General features: G+C 33.9%; 1 protein-coding gene across 5 annotated transcripts in view; it reads left to right on the top strand.

The window, feature by feature from the left end:
- The window catches only part of KDM6A (lysine demethylase 6A), a 219,497-nt gene extending 203,717 nt beyond the window's left edge, over positions 1-15,780 (top strand). For 2 of the 5 annotated variants that reach the window (XM_058186115.1, XM_058186112.1), the window contains 3 exons: positions 5,870-5,996; positions 8,245-8,415; positions 14,817-15,764. In XM_058186115.1, the coding sequence (XP_058042098.1) occupies positions 5,870-5,996; positions 8,245-8,415; positions 14,817-14,846 (328 nt within the window). In that variant the 3' untranslated portion in view covers positions 14,847-15,764. Of the gene's footprint in view, positions 1-5,869; positions 5,997-8,244; positions 8,416-14,816 lie in introns of all 5 variants that reach the window. The other 3 variants (XM_058186113.1, XM_058186111.1, XM_058186116.1) reach the window with 3 other exon arrangements.
- The last annotated feature ends 2,047 nt before the right edge of the window (positions 15,781-17,827 follow it).

Genomic DNA, 17,827 nt, shown 5'->3' with positions numbered 1-17,827 from the left:
AGCAAAATACAAATCTTTTATAAAGCTGATTGTTGATACAAATGAAAGAATAAGAAAGGAATGAATTCATTGACCAAATTGTTTATCATTTAGCCCAATTAAAGTTACATTAATACATTAAAACAAAAATTTAAATGCAGTCCAATATTTTAAAGAAATAAAATATATAAAGAACAGATAAAATAATGGTACTTTACTATTTAGGGTTCAATAACCAAGTGAAATTCAAAACATTCGAAATCCAATTTTAATATCAATATCAAGGAAAAAGAAAAAGTTATATTTAAGAACTTGTAGATTATGCTTATAAAAAGAGATTCTGCCAAGAAGTCCTTACAGCTACTGCACTAGAAGTGTAATGCAACAAAAGATCCTTTGTTGCAATTCTGTGATGTAGATGCTGCAAGAATGATACCTATGATCAGTTGAAGAATAATGTATCAAATAGGTATTTCTAAATTTAGTAGTCAAAGCAAAAGACAGATGAAATTATGTCAGGTATTTAGTAATAAATGTTCAGGCTGAAGCACCAGAGCGCCTATGTTATCTCTATACTTTTCTAACAAAACAAGATGGACAAAACTGATGGATGAAATTTGAGACCAAGAGTCAATTAACTATTTCCCATATTTAATTCCAATTTTTCAGGTCATACATCATAAATTAAAGTTATGAGGATACAGTGAAGACTTTTGTTAATCTCCAGTTCTCACAGAAAAAGGAGGATTGAAGAGTAAAAAGAGTATGAAGTGAATGCAACTATTTAGAGTCTAAAAGAAAATATTCTAAAGAATTATGCTAGGCAGCCTATTTTTGACTTGATCCCATTTTTTCACTGTTGTGAGATTGATGCAGGTTTATCATTTTGGTGGTCATGATTGAAAAACACAGTCTTTTAGAAGGGCTTTGTACGTGTGCTATTTTCTGTCAAAGGTCTAAATTGTTCTCTTAATGTATTATACTTTTAAATTAGTCTGATTAGAATTATTTTTAATTTATCATGAATTTCTAATATTCTAAGCTGCTGCTTTGAGAAAGCTTTTATTTTGACAAGGTGGCATATAAATTCTTAAAAATGTGAAAGTAAAATAAGCAAGAGAAAAGGAAAAAGGAGGGAAAATTGAATTTTCCTGAAGATATAAGCAGTAGCACTCCTTTTCCAAAAATAAAGTTGTTTACCATTCATAGCTATATTTTCCAAGTTGAATTGTATAGTTCCTCACATTTTATAATCAAGATAATGAATGTTATTAGTTTTATAATGAACTAAAATAAAACTGGCTCATGAATACTTACAAAAAATAATAGATAGAATGCTTCTGCAGTGTATTTTAGGTTTTTGTATATTGTGTTTATATTGTATTTTTTTTAATCCATGTCAGCCACTGCAATCTAGAACTAAAGAGAAATTTCCTGACAGTTAGAACAATTAATCAGTGGAACAGCTTGCCTCCAGAAGTTGTAAATGCTCCAAACTGGAAGTTTTTAAGAAGAGATTGGATAACCATTTGTCTGAAATGCAATAGGGTTTCCTGCCTAAGCAGTGAGTTGGACTAGAAGACTTACTAGGTCCCTTCCAATTCTATTCTATTCTATTCTATTCTATTCTATTCTATTCTATTCTATTCTATTCTATTCTATTCTCAGAGTTATATTTGTGAGATGAGCAGTGTCAGGCTCAAGCAACCAGAACCACTCGTGAATAAGCCCAGTAGATATTTTATTATTGATTACCTATATTACAAGAATATCACCAACTGTCTGCCTTCCCTTGGGGAACAGCAGATGCAGACCTATGGGTTTGATCTCAGGCATTCTCTTCCCCAAATGACTCCCAGATGGAATATCTCTTTAGTCCCCCTAGAGAGCCCCCTCTCCTTCACCCAGTAATTTTATCATATCCAAACATATACATCAATTTAAATATATAAATATTAAGACCTTTAATTAAAAACGTGAAGGAATATTAAAATATAAAAACATGGAAAATAGATAGCAGAAAAAGTCCTAGTGATCCATTGAATCTGCCTGTCAAGCCTGAATTTGATGGAGTATATTTGTTTGTATGATGGGTGCATTATTTGGAGCCTAACATCGTCCTTTGAATTGATTTTGTGTTTATATTTTATTTATTTTTATTTTACTTCTTAACTTTTGTTGGATGATGGACATGTGTGTATCCCAAGCATGTTTAAACTCAGGTACTGATGATTGACCTACTACCTCTGCGGGTTCCAATCTTCTACTACTCTTTCTGTGAAATAATACTTTCTAACATTTTTGATCTTCACTCTGGTCAGTTTGAATTATGCCCCCATTCTTGTTACGTTCTTGATTTTTGCTTACTAATAAAAATACTGCCTTCTAAAACTTTATTTGCACAAACCCTTAACATATTTAAAGATTTCAATCAAGTTATCTTTTTCTTTTCTGTTCTCTAATCTGTATATATTCATGACTCCAATCTCTCCTGATACACTTTGTCCCTCAGACCTTGCACCATTTTTGTTGCCCGTCTTTAGACTCATTCAATCTTATCTTGTATCTTATCAATATCAATATTGAATTTTGTTATGTAAGTTGTTAGTATCAAAGAAAAATGTTTAACAGAAATCAAATTAGTACATATTATCTACCACAGAGCTTAATTTTATATCAGATTTCACTACTGATCTGCAATGGGATCACACCACCCTATTACTTTTTTCTAGTTGTGCCAGAGAAGATGTGGTTAAGGCAGCAGAAAGATTTCTTTTTTTCCTCTGTTAGGATGACATTAAACTTAGAAAGCAGGAACTTCTTAGTTCTAATGAATATCTTGAGAGTGCTAGAGGACCATATTTTCCAAGAATGGCTACACAACTGCCATGGTGCTACCTTAGTGTATTTCTATGCATCCTAATAGAGGAATTAGAACAGAAAAGAGATATTATTGTTTTCACTATCCCATCCCTTGATAAATAAGGAAGAAAAGTCAAGATGGGTATATGCGGTGGGAGGATAGAATAGAATAGAATAGAATAGAATAGAATAGAATAGAATAGAATAGAATAGAATAGAATAGAATAGAATAGAATAGAATTTTTTATTGGCCAAGTGTGATTGGACACACAAGGAATTTGTCTTGGTGCATATGTTCTCAATGTACATAAAAGACAAGATATGTTCATCAAGAATCATAAAGTACAACACTTAATGATAGTCATAGGGTACAAATAAGCAATCAGGAAACAATCAATATAAATCTTAAGGATACAAGCAAAAAAATTACAGTCATAAGTGGAAGGAGATGGGTGATGGGAACGATGAGAAGATTAATAGTAGTGCAGGTTTAGTAAATAGTTTGACAGTGTTAAGGGAATTATTTGTTTAGCAGAGTGATGGCATTTGGGGAAAAACTGTTCTTGTGTCCAGTTGTTCTGGTGTGCAGTGCTCTATAGCGTCGTTTTGAGGGTAGGAGTTGAAACAGTTTATGTCCAGGATGTGAAGGGTCTGTAAATATTTTCACAGCCCTCTTTTTGACTTGTGCAGTATACAGGTCCTCAATGGAAGGCAGGTTGGTAACAATCTGAAGTCTTTGTCTGTCTTGTTGGGTTGCAGAACCAAACAAGACAGTAATAGAGGTGCAGATGACAGATTCAATAATTCCTCTGTAGAACTGGATCAGCAGCTCCTTGGGCAGTTTGAGCTTTCTGAATTGGGGCAGAAAGAACATTTTTTATTGTGCTTTTTTGATGACGTTTTTGATGTTAGGTGTCCATTTTAGATCTTGCGATATGGTAGAACCTAGAAATTTGAAGGTCTGTACTGTTGATATTGTGTTGTCTAGTATTGTAAGAGATGGAAGTATGGAAGGGTTTCTCCTAAAGCCTACTACCATTTCTACGGTTTTGAGTGTGTTCAGTTCCAGATCGTTGTTCAATCTTCCTTCTGTATGTGGATTCATCATTGTCTCAAATGAGATGGATCACTGTTATGTTATCTGCGAACTTCAGTAGTTTAACAGATGGATTGTTAAGAGATGCTGTCATTGGTATACAGAGAGAAGAGAAGTGGGGAGAGTACACAGCCTTGGGGGGCGGGGGCTGTGCTAATTGTACAGATATCTGATGTGATTCTGCTTAGCTTCACCTGCTGCTTCCTGTTCGTTAGGAAGCTTATGATCCACTTACAAGTGTGTTGAGTACCTGTAGCTGGTTTAGCTTAGTTAGAAGAATGTCTGGAATGATGGTATTGAATGCTGAACTAAAATCTACAAAGAGGACCCTTGCGTAGGTCTTTGGAGATTCAAGATGTTGTAGGATGTAGTGCAGAGCCATATTAACCACATCATCTGCTCGTTATGCAAATTGCAAGAGGTCTAACAGTGGATCTGTGATGGTTTTCAAGTGGGACAGCACTAACCTTTCAAAAGTTTTCATGACTACAGATGTTAGAGCAACTGGTCTGTAGTTATTCAGTTTCTTGATGGTGGGCTTCTTTGGCATTGGGATGATAGTAGAGCTTTTGAAGCAAGAAGGAACATAGTACATCTCTAGTGATTTATTGAAGATTTGGGTGAAGATGGGGCCAATTGGTCAGCACAGACTTTTAAGCAAGAAGGAGTTATCTTGTGTGGGCCTGGAGCTTTTCCTGGCTTTTATCTGTGAAATAGGTTTTGTACTTCCTTTCCTGTGATCACTAGAGGTTGTGAACCCAATGGGATGGGGTCAGTTGTAGGAGGCTTGGCTGTTGTTGGTGTGTCTGAGATGGGGGTTGTGGAGATAGATGGCTGTATTTTCCTTTCAAACCTGCACTAAAACACGTTCAGGTTATCTGCCAGTTGCTGATTTCCTTCAGCCTGGGAAGGAGGTGTGCCGTAGCCGGTGACATTTTTAAGAGTTTTCCACATGTTTGCTGGTTCATTTGTTGAGAACTGATTCTTTACTTTTCAGAGTAGCTTCTTTTTGCTGCTCTGATCTCCCTTATTAATACATTTCTGGTCTGATTGTACAGCATTTTATCACCTTTTCTGTATGCTTCCTCTTTGGAATGATGTAGCTTCCTAAATTGAGCTGTGAACCAAAGTTTGTTCTTACTGTATATTCGCAAGTTTCTGGTCGGTACACATAGGTCTTCACAGAAGCTGACATATGATATTACAGTATCTGTGAGTTCATCCAGGTCTGCAGAGGTATCTTCAAAAATATTCCAATCAGTGCAGTCAAAGCAAGCCTGTAGCTTTAACTTTGCCTCCTTAGTCCAACAGCAGCTTATGGTAAAGACTGATAAGCATCTTTTAGTGTTGTGTAGCAATGGTCGAAAGTATTCTTGCTTGTAGTGGGACAATTGACAGCTGAAAGTATTTTGGTAGCTCTTTCCTTAAGGTTTCCTTCTTTAGATTTCCCAAAATAATGGCCAGTGAATCGGGATATTTGGCTTCAGCCTCCATAATTTGGTCAGCTAGAATTAGTAATGCCTTGTTTACACAGGCTTACGATGGGACATAAACAGCAATTAGAAGAAATGAGGAAAATTCACGAAGCGAATAGTATGGTTTGCAGTTTATAATTAATGTCTCTAAGTTTTCATCAAATTTTTGTTTATTATTGGTGTATTCTGAGACCAGCTGTTGTTGATATATAAGCATAAGCCTCCTCCCTTCTTTTTACCAGATGTTTCTGCAATTCTGATCGTTGAATCTGAAACTCTGGGATATACAGACTGTTATCTTCAATGTAACCAGGTTTCATAGATTTACATAGATTTGAAAAATGAGATCATCTAATCCAATAGATTATTGTGGAATATTTGTGAATGCTCAAAATCAAATTCATATAATCAAATTCCATATTTTTAAACAAATTAATTAAATTAATTAATATTTAAGGTATTGCCTGTTGAGAACTCTCAAGCAATGTCAGACTTTGAGGGAAGCTCTAATTGCTGCAGGAAAGGAGATTGTATGGCATGGGAGAACAAAAGAAGAACCAGCTCATTATTGTAGCATATGTGAGGTTAGTAAATATATGTGTGCTGTGGTTTAATATTCCTTGAATTTTTTTGAAAACGTATTCTTAAAAGCTTTTACTAATTTCTTTTGTATTCTCTGTAGATGGTGGTAATTTTAAACTCTTCTTTAACCTACCCGTTCTCAAGTATAATGTTCTTCTGTTGGACCTAGCTGTAACAAATTATTTTTCTAGGTGTGATTTTAATTATCAAAAGTTTCTATTTAATGTAAGGTATAAAAATATGTAAACTTTGAAATCAATAGTAACACATTTTTATGAGTTCCTTTATACAGCTTTTCATTTTTATGAGGTCACAAATGATATAGACCAATTTTTTAGAGTGTAAATTACAGATCATACAAATACTTTATTTTTGTTTTTTTTAAAGTTCATTGTAGCCTTTAATCAATAAGTTTTAAGACATTTAACAGAAAATGTATGAAAAGGAACCTAATAACATGAAATAGTTAAGTAAGTGGGAAATAAAATTCCTCACCTTGTCGCTGAAAAGAAGAAATGCAGGAGATAAGTGCATATGTTTGTATGTAGCTTTTCTACATTTAAGCTTAGATATTGTCAACAGCAAAAAACAAAACTTTTCTTCATTGTTGAATTAAAAATTCCTGTAAAGCAAAAGTAACAACCCATTTTGCAAAACAAACCCAGAATACTGCTAAACCATATTGTTGACGTTTTACCCCCAAACTAACAGATTTTGGGTGATGCAGTTATTCCATTTTTTGAAGGGAAGAAGGAAATCAATATAGGAGCCTTTGGCTACCCATTGTTGTTTAACCTCCCTGTCACCAAATCTGGCTTCAAGTCATCATTCAGGTCCCTGCTTTAAGCAAACATTTCACTATTTTGTATTCGCTGGAAAGTGAATTCTATTCACTGGAAAGATCCAATACTTCACTCACAGTGAAGTATAAGAAAGCATTGCCATTAAATCTCATGTAGTAATTTATTATAAAACTAATCTCAGATCTGTGTTCTTTGAATTGTGAAAAGCATGCTTTGATGAACAAATATAGAAACTCATCAGGTAAATCCAGTGGTGGGATTCAAGTAATTTAACAACCAGTTTTCTGCCCTAATGATTTCTTCCAACAACCAGTTTACCAAACTGCTCAGAAAGTTAACAACCGGTTCTCCCGAAGTGGTGCGAACTGGCTGAATCCCACCACTGGGTAAATCTAAAATGGAATTCAAAAATCTGTTCAGATTGGTCCTTTTGCATAATTGCAGAAAAAGTTATGAACAGCACAAAATTTAAAAAAAAAAAAAATTGCATGGCCAAGATCTCCTTGAAGGGCATAGAAATCTTGTAAAGTTTGAAACATCTCATTACATTCTGACCATTTTTATTGTATTTATTTAATTTGGGGGATGGATGAGGAAGTAACAATAGACATTACCTAGTGGCATTTTGGTGCTGTATTGCTGAATCCTTAAGTAGAAATTTCCAAGATTTTCTCCTTTTAAAAACAAAGAAAGAAATTTTGATGAAGTACCAGATTCTGTTATTTACAAATCATAATGTTTCATATATTAAAAGTAACTAGTTGATCCATAAACATAAGCATGATGATAACCTGATAAGTGCATTACTAATCTATTTCCACAAAATATGAGATTAGTAAGAAGACTTCTTCTCTTATTTGTGAAAATAGCAGTACCTCTTGGAGTCCCCAAAGTATCTTGGTGTTACAGGCATTTCTAAACTTCAGTACAGAAATTTTAATTATACAGCATGGAGAAATCTTTTCCTTTATTATAAGATTTTGAAGAACATTTAAAAGGAATAAAAGTTTTTTCATATATTAATATTGTAAATATTTTTATTTTATTTCAGTTCTCAAGTTTATTTTTTTTCAAGGTATCTGGTGATGGCAGAAAAAAGTCTAAAACTATATATTTTCAGAAAAATAATGAATGTTCTTTATGGGCACTGATTAGAATTTTGAGGAACTGGATCACCAGAGGCTAAAGGAAAAATACTATTAATTCAGAGCATAGATTTCTGTTCTTATTTTAGCACACCCCTACACAGAGAGAGAAAGAGAGAGACTTTACAGCTCCTGATTTTTCTCATTTAGGTGGTACTATGAGTACCTGAGTTTATTTTCTATGAAAGTGATGCCTTATGTAGGATTAGACTTTGCACGTACATCCTAAATTGCTGTGATTTCCCCTCTAACTTTGTCTACTATTTTAACATTAGTTTTATCATCTTTTTGTAATTCAACAGGTTGAAGTCTTCAATTTGCTTTATGTTACAAATGAGAGTAATTCTCAAAAAACATATGTTGTAAATTGCCTAGACTGTGCACGAAAGATAAGTGGGAACCTGGAAAACTTTGTGGTGCTAGAACAATACAGAATGGAGGATCTAATGCAAATCTATGACCAATTTACATTAGTAAGTGATGAAGATACAAAGTACTTTGAATGCTTTATTGTAAATAAACCATGTTTGAATAATGCTATTAAATTATTAACGGCTGAAAACCAAAGTTTACTAATCGCTCCAAATTAACTTATGTCCATCTTTATTCTTTCTATAAAGCAAATTCATTCCTTGAGTGCTGAATGATAATAATTTAAGATCATCAGATAGCCTTACGTTCCATGACATCTGACTTTCCATTATCCAGGAAATGGCACTGTGAGACGCAGGGCAACTGGACATGTCAAGAAGAGATTGCAGGGGTATATAGAGCTCAGAGAACATAAATTGCAAAGTTACTTAGTTGTACCTCCAGATATTACCATGTGGTTGAAGGGAATTGAAGACACCCCAAGAGTTATCTCCCAGTTAATTTTTTCTCTAAATTCCACATATACCAGAATTGCTTTTGTTTGGTTTTTAGAAAGCCTGATATTTGCAGTACAGTCAATAAATAGAGAGTATTTTAACTTACTGCATCTGTGTATGGTTTGGCAATTGCACAGTGGCAGATAGGACAGCACTCCAGAGGGTTAATGTCATTGCCCAGAGGATCGTTGGTTGCCCTCTCCCTCTATGGAAGAGCTTTATCGCTCCTGCTGCCTTCAGAACGTTCAAAACATTTTTAAAGATCCATCTCATCCTGGGCACCCTTTTTTTAAACTGTTACTATCTGGCAAACAGTGCAGGATAATAGAAACAAGGACCAAATAGGTTGAAAAACAGCTTTTATCCCAGGGCAGTAACCATATTGAATTCTACTGTATAGTGCAATATTAATGCAATATCAGGGGTTTTCAATTCAGTTGTATAGCATATGAAGGATGTGTGTTTGTGTTTTATTTTTACAGTTATAATGTACACTGAAGATGACATTTAATTTCATTGTACGAGGTGCAATGACCATAAAGTAAACTAAACTAAAAATGCATAATAAAACACATTACATCTTGTTCATTTAAAAGTTAAGGACAAAGATGACTTCCTGATGGGGCTTATAATCACAGATAGTCCTTCCTTACCAACTATTCAATCAGCAACTGTTCAAAATTATGATGTTGCTGAAAAAATAACTTTATGGCCAATTTACAACCTTCGCAATGTCCCTTAATTACATGATCACCATCTCAGTTAGTATATATTGTCCTGGTTTGTTTGTTTTTTCCCTCCAAGGGGATTGTAACAGAGTAAGTTTTTCTGGTGATCAAAACCAATGCAGTTGTGTCATCCGCCTGGAGCTGAGAGCAGCAGGCAGCTATGCAAACAGATTATTCTCTTACACTTCCTTCCTCTCCAATTTCTTTACTCTGCAAGGTAGGGAAGAAGCAATGTCTGTAGACAATCTCTCCTTTGCCTGACTGTTTCTCACCTTCTCACAGAATGAAGAGATTGGAAAGGATGGAATTACAAGAGAGTATCCTGTTTGTGCAGTACTCCTGTGGCTACCAGTCCTAGACTGCCTGTACAATCACATTTTTTTCAATGTGTACAAGATAGTAAACAGGCATTCAAGCATGCCAAAGGATCGGAAAGTGGTTAAGAGGCAAACAAAAGCTGAAGATGTGAAACTGAATATAGAAGTCTTGTCTTTTTCACTCAGAAACTACAGTTGCAGTCATTTTCCCACTTAGCAACTGCTTTGCATAGCATCATAATTGCAGATCCAAATTAGATTTGTTAAGTGAGGACTACCTGTAATTTCATTCAGCAGTCTTAGAGCCACATTTAACAGGAAAATTCTCTCTTTTTTTTTTCTTTTTAATGTAGTATGAAACTGGCCTGACTGCTATCAGTTGAATATTGGCTGTGTTCTCCTTACCCCATAGAAAAATATTTGCTACAATATTTTTAGATTTTAAATTATTTCCTATGTCCTAACTCAGCAAGTAGCCTTTCTCCCATGGAAGTAATATAACAGAAAAGTAGAGAATTATGCATTTGTAGATGTAAGCATTTGATATGATCTGGGAGATCATCCTATCCAAGTTTCTACACCTTGCAAGAATCCACTACTACAGATTCCCCTTAACAAATAGCTATCCAAAATTCTTTTTAACATCCCCACCCCATCCTTAAGTGAAAGAAGTTTACTACTTCTTGAACAATCCTGTTTATTGTTCAGAAATATTTACTAATGGGATCTTTTTTCCAAGTCCAGCCAAAAGCTACTTATTTGTAATGTAAATATATTGTTTCTTATCTGTCTTTCAAAACAGTTCTGGTCCATGTCTCCTATTAGGCTTCTCATCTCCAGACCAAGTATATGCAGTTCCTCCCAACTGTTCATTTTATTTTTTTCCCTTCCAATCCCCTGATCATCTTGATGGCTTTCCTCTGGATACCCTTCAGTTTTCAATATCTTTCCTTTATGCAATGTCCAGAGCCATTTGCAATGTTCTGCATGAGGTCTGGTCAATACAAATACAATACAAATGTGATTGACCACCATATTCCATAGCCATTTAAACTGTTCACTCTATGAAAAGGAAAGAGGACTGGTTAGGTACAATCTATTTACTATTAAAAAGCTCTAGTTCCTGAATATTTTAACTGAGGAAAATGGTAGACCATAGGGCAAAATCTTTTGAACAAAAGTATCCCAAATGGACTAACTTATAGAATGTATTCAAAACCAGGAATCCATGACTCCTGTAGAATTGAAATTTGGCAGATTGTATGAAATATTTTATGACATGAACAACATGAAGCAGTTTATGACATAATACAAAATGTCATAAAATATTCCTATGCTGATTTTGTCTGTGTTATACAGTTCAACATGGCCTATTTTCAAAGCATATATATCTATTAATCTATCTCAGCTTTTCCAGTTAGGCAAGACATTAAAAGTGCTGTCATTGTTGAAGTCATTGAGGAATCTGGTAAGGAAATACCTTTGAAACAACTCAATGGGGCACAGATTGTCTAGTTTATTGATAAACTCATGGTAGCTGTCTTTATGCACTGCATTCTTTTCTAAATTTTGATAGATCAACTGCTATCTGCCTCTGTGGCTCAGACTGGTAAGACAGTCTGTTATTAACAGCAGCTGCTTGCAATTACTGCAGGTTCAAGCCCCACCAGGCCCAAGGTTGACTCAGCCTTCCATCCTTTATAAGGTAGGTAAAATGAGGACCCAGATTGTTGGGAGCAATAAGTTGACTTTGTATATAATATACAAATGGATGAAGACTATTGCTTGACATAGTGTAAGCCGCCCTGAGTCTTCGGAGAAGAGCAGGATATAAATGGTAAATAAATAAATAAATAAATAATCCAAAATTATTGCTTAGTTTTAACATCAAGTTGATTGGTCCATAGTTATTACTTATTAAGCTCTTGTTTCCCCTTGTTAAAAGTGTAAGCACCATGCTTCACCTCCATTATTTCTCATAAATCATAGAAAGTAGCTCCAAGATGAAATCTGCAAGTTCCTGTAATGTAATTGGTTTGATCCTGAAGGCTTAAATTCATTCATTTTGTTCATATGCTCCTTATCCATCTCATGATGACTTGGGTTGTGCCGCCGCCCCCATTAACTATCCAATTAGCGAACCCAAAACAAGGAAACACTCTTGGGAGAATTGAGAATTCCCAAAAGTAAAACTTTATTGGATGCACCATGTTGGCACTGAAGAAACGAAATGCGCAATTAAACAATCCTTTCTCCTTCTTCCCACCCCTGGTTGATCACATTGTCCAATTATGAGAAGTCTTTTATTATGAGAATGGTCCATCTCTTTCTCAAGGACCTGTAGCAGTAACCTTGCTGGCTCCAAGCTCTCACGATCTCTGCATACATTCTCCACATTCAATCTCCCTCCTCCCCCCCAGTTCATTGGCAAATTTAAAAGCATTAGGCTTGAAAAACAATTCAATCTTGACACCCTCATTTTGTCAATTGCTTTGCTTAGATCTATTTCAATATAGTTCTCCTTCTGGAAAAAGTTAAAATAGGTTCTAAGTGAGCAGATCTCTTTATCTTCTTCAACATTCCAGAAAATTAGCAGAATAATAGAATAACAGAGGTGGAAGAGAAACTTCAGAGAATTCTTCTTGACTAACCTGGGCCTTTCCTCCATTTCTTAGCCACTCAGTTGGTTTTCTGTACAATTTCATGGGAAGTTTCTTTTAATGCTGTTGCACTTCTGCAAGTAATATTTTGGTTTAATTTAATATGCTTCTACCTTTCTTGATAAACTGGAGACTGCCCCATTTTGTTAAAAGAAAATCAAAGCAAATTCTGCATCCCCTCAGATTCAAGCATTTGGCTTTAAATTTACCTTATTCTAATGTACTTAGGCGTTAGTTTCAGTTATTTCCACCATCCCTTTTACTTGTCTGGATCTTTCAAAATAATTTCTTGCAGTAATTCAGGCAATTTCTGAACTTTTAAGAATAAAGGCAAACAGGTAGAGAATGGGAAAGCTGAGAGCTCTGTACACATGAGAAGTTAAGAAGATGATGTAAGTTTGAAGAATATGTGTCTTTAAATGAACTGAAGAAAATGAATAGCAATAGCAATAGCACTTAAACTTATATACCACTTTACAGTGTTTTACAGCCCTCTCTAAGCAGTTTACAGAGTCAGCATATTGCCCCCAACAATTTGGGTCCTCATTTTACCCACCAAGGAAGCATGGAAGGCTGAGTAAAGTGTTAAAATGTCCTTTGATTATGGGGATGACAGAAACTGAATTTTTAGATCTTGTATTAATGCATATCTGCATATTTTCACCTACAATGTGATCTGAGCTTCATCAAAGTCATATTAATATATAAAGACATTTTGATTAAAAAAACCCACAAAATATAGATTTGATTAAAAATACAACATTTACCTATAATTCACTGCTTGTTTTGGGGAAAGCAGGGGAAACTTTTAATTTAGGAATGATGGTACTCCCGTGTAATAGATTTCAAACTAATATTTCTTTACCTGTCGATGAATCCAACATACTGGTCTGGAGGCATTATGGTCCATTATTCTTTGCAAAAGTGCTTAAAGTGATTGGTATTTTTGAACTGTCTTCCATAAACTGTTCACTTCAGGTCTTTCCAGTATCTTGAATTAAAATCAAGGTGTAGGCTCAGTCATCCTAAAATGCTGCAGGATTTTTGTCATGCCATATGAACCACATTAGTTTAAGCTTTGACTGACAGGTACCATGACATTATCTTGTGAAAATTTCTAGTACAGTTTTCTCAGTGGTGCTAACTTGTTAAAGTCCTGAGGCTACAAAATAGCCTCACTATCATGCTTCGCAGGATGAGGTTTTTTTAATTGCAATAAAAGGTATGATTTTCTTCAAAATAATTCATGTCAAAAAATACAATTTTCAACTCCTCTTTTCCGCAGAACATTGTCTCAAAACATTGTCCATGTAGCAGGGATTTTCTTCCTGGTATCATCCCATGTGTGCATCATTGTGATAGCTTTCAGATCTTTTGCTATTTACTCCGGAATTTTCTTTTACCTCCTGATATATTGTGCACCTTACTCTTGGAATGATTTTTGTTGAAGAAGCTTTTTTGAAGGTCTTGGGAAAAATATGAGTGGGATTGCATTTTGTCCATTTGTACAATGTCATCCAGACCACATTGGTGGAGACAATAGTCTTTGGCTATTGTCTTGTATCTCTTTCCACTCTTATGAACATTGACAATGTGTTTTTTAGGTGTAGAATAGAATAGAATGGAATAGAATTTTTTATTGGCCAAGTGTGATTGGACACACAAGGAATTTGTCTTGGTGTATATGCTTTCAGTGTAGATAAAAGATACCTTCATCAAGGTACAACACTTACAACACTTAATGATAGTCATAGGGTACAAATTTAACACTTAATGATATAGATTAATAGTATATAGGTTTCTTGTCCATAAAACTGTCCAGAAGAGCCTACTTTGATGGTGATAATCAAAATGTACGTCTTACTTAAATGGCTCCTCATACTTGGATTCCTTGGTCATCTCCTAAATTAAACCGTCTGACTCAACTTACCCTTTAGCTGATTATCCTTTTTCCAACAAAGATAATGAACACACTCAGTAAAATCATGCCACAGTACAGTATGTTGTTTTGTATGTTTTTTGTTTAATTTGATTCTGTTAATAGGTTTTAAATGAAGCTTTAATTGTATTATAGGTTATAGTAGTGCAGGATTGCAGATGGTTCTAAAATATTCATTTACTTTCTCACCATTGAAATTACAAAGTGTTTTGAAAAGCTGCAATGGAATAGCATTTAGAATAGATTTTTTTTAAAAAAAACTATTGTAGGTCAAGTCAATTATCTGTATGTACTAGACACTTGTCCTATAGTACATGAAAAAAAAATTAAAAGGTAAATCTGATGTGCTTTCTCTTTTCAGGCACCTCCATTGCCATCATCTTCATCTTGACATATTTCCAAGGACATTTATATAAAATCTTTTCTGATATTCAGGAAGTGACCCAGTTCTGCACCACGGATTTTTGTAGCGATCCCATAAGGCTGCTGGCTGAAAGCTGTGTCTATGCAACCTTCGAAGTGTGGAGTGTCAACCAACTGGACAGGAGAGAGCACAGCTCCTACTCCAGAATTTTAAAAAATACAAAGCTCATTCAACTGAATTGAAAAAAAAAATCCCATGGTTTGTATATATCTGACAAAACTGGCAACATTATACAGACTACTGACTTGAAGACCACCTTTTTTCTATTTCTCTGTTTCTGGGCTGATGAATTGGTTTCATCAAATTCTGTATCCCACTCCCCTTCAAAGTTTTTTTCCCCCCCTTCTTCTTGGAAAAGTATCGGCCTAGCTGGTCCTTTCTATGTAAGGTAGTTAGAATTTTATGTCTTTCTTTGGGCTACTTTTTTTTAATGTGAAACTTAGGTGATACTTTTTTTCTACTGCTTTTATGTTATTCTCTCTTGTTTTGAAACCATGATGGTTACTTTTTCTTTCCTAAATAAAATGTTAAAAAATTAACAGCCAAGTCACAAAGATAAATGGGTTGCACATAGACTAAAGAATAAACTTCAGATTTGTGATTTTGTTTCTAATCTTGATGTAAATTTACACTATTTATAAATACATATTTATTGCTTGAAAATATTTGTGAATGGAATGCTGTTATTTTTTCCAGATTACCTGCCATTGAAATTTTAAGGAGTTCTGTAATTTCAAACATTACTCCTATTACATTTTCTATATGTAAATAAAACTGCTTAGCATTGTACAGAAACTTTTATTAAAATTGTTTAATGTTTAAAGTTTTGTATTGTTTGAGTTTTAAAAATTATGTACATGGCCCCATTATTGTTGATTTTTTAAAAATCTGATTATATATATTTTATATATACTCTTTTGTGTGTGTGTGTATATAATATATATATATATAAATATAAATATATATAAAACTGAATATAAATATATGTATAAAGATTAGAGCCTAACATTTTCTTGTTTTTAAGTTTTACATATATATGGTAGAATTGAGGTGTCTACTGTAAATATTGCTTACAAAAGTATGAGAAAATATATATATATATATATATATATATATATATATATATATATATATATATATATATGAATGAGTGTGTATCCTCAAGATATATGTCCAGACTGATTTATTGTTAAATTGCACTTCCTGCAATGACAGACTTATAGCTGATGCCAAATTGTAGAAGTAATAAATGAAATAACCTAGTTAGCAGCTCCAATGAAATATAACTTAATGAGATTCTGAAGATTCAATTTAGGCACCTTGAAATTTAGTAAGGAGTTATACAGGAAATAGTTTGAGAATGATATCTTTACCTAACCAAAATAAGAAATGTACATTCCAGTTGTTTTTTAGCAAGCATATGGCTACATTGTCTTAAGTACAAATCATGCTATATTTTTGCTTATTATGTAATTTAATCACTGATAAATTTTTAAAGCATTAGTGTCCTTTGGGGCATGTTCTTTGTTTAAAATTACTGATAATATTTCTTTTTATCCAGTTGCTCCCATATGCTTCACCTGTCACATGAAAACCCATTAAATTGAAATCCAAGTTCTTTGTTCATCCCAGTGGATTAGTTTACTGATTCATAAACTTCTGCATTGAACTGATAATTGTTAAGTTCCATACATGTCTTACTATATTTGATGTTGTTGAAAGAAATAATCAAGATTTGTTGAAATAATGGTTCTTACATTGTTCTTAGCAGATCATGCCTCCAGAAGGATAAGAGGAAAATCAGAAATAACTGTGACCAAAATCAGTTTCAAAACAGAGTTACCTTATTACTGTACTTCAGATAATAATTTCAGAATCAGTGTAATACATAGCACTTTCAAATATGACGCTGAAGAGAATTGGTACTTATTCTTAGCCCCACAGATATAGTTTGTATTGTTCAATAAGTAAACTGAAATTTGTATTATCTGTTTATACAAAGATGGTTTATTTGAAATATGTCAAAACTGGAAAACCTGGCAAGAGAGAATTCTTATTGTCTTATATTTCAGTATGTTTCATTTGATGGGATAACAGTATCAGTTTACAAATTGAGCAAAGGACTAATGTGGTGTTTATTATGCCTATTTCCAATGAAGAAGTTATTGGGTTTCAGTGCTGAAATTCTGGAGGTGAAATATGCCTTCAGTGAGAAAATGTCCCTTTGCTCACATACAATTATCGTAGCTGAGACATTTGATCCAAGTATATGGATATCTTCCATATTCTCGGAAAAAATACTATATATTTGTTAAGAAATAAAACTATAGTCTCTCTGCTCTTGATTATAGCACGATATTTAACCTCCAGACCTATATGAAATGATAGATCCAAATAAAAAAGCTTAGGCATAACAGGATTCTAACTAAAATTTCCTGTGAATTTCTGACTTGTAACCGGTAGCTCTTAATATAAGTTTGCAAGGCTTTCTTTTTAAAGAACAGATCCAGAAAATAAACTGAAGATCTAATAATTTATGCATTTCCCATAGCAGTGGAAGGCATGCATAAAATAAAATACCAACATTCTGCCATCAGGTTAATGTGCATTTTTCATTATTTAAGGTAAGCTTCAAATAGATGTTCAGAAACTATTACATAAGTAAAAAAGACAAAGGCATTGCTTGAGAACAGAGATAATATTAAAAGACTCAAGTTAGCCCGTCCTTGATTCACTGAAGTATAAGAGGGGAGATGAAAAACACATCCAACTTATAAGATTTGTTATAGCCTACTAATAAACTAGTTCTAATTTTCCTTGGTGTTGATTTTCAAGCCTGGTCTACCTTATAGGACTGATACACAGTGTGCCAAGAATGCAAATAAATAAGTGTTGCTTGACTTCTCCACTTCTTTAAATTGTTCTAGTAGGTTGCCCTATTTCACTCT

This window comes from Ahaetulla prasina, chromosome 5 (genome assembly GCF_028640845.1).
Source record: "Ahaetulla prasina isolate Xishuangbanna chromosome 5, ASM2864084v1, whole genome shotgun sequence".
Taxonomy (NCBI): Eukaryota; Metazoa; Chordata; class Lepidosauria; order Squamata; family Colubridae; genus Ahaetulla; species Ahaetulla prasina.
Note: the sequence above shows the minus strand (reverse complement) of the source record. Positions and strands in the feature narration are given on the sequence as shown.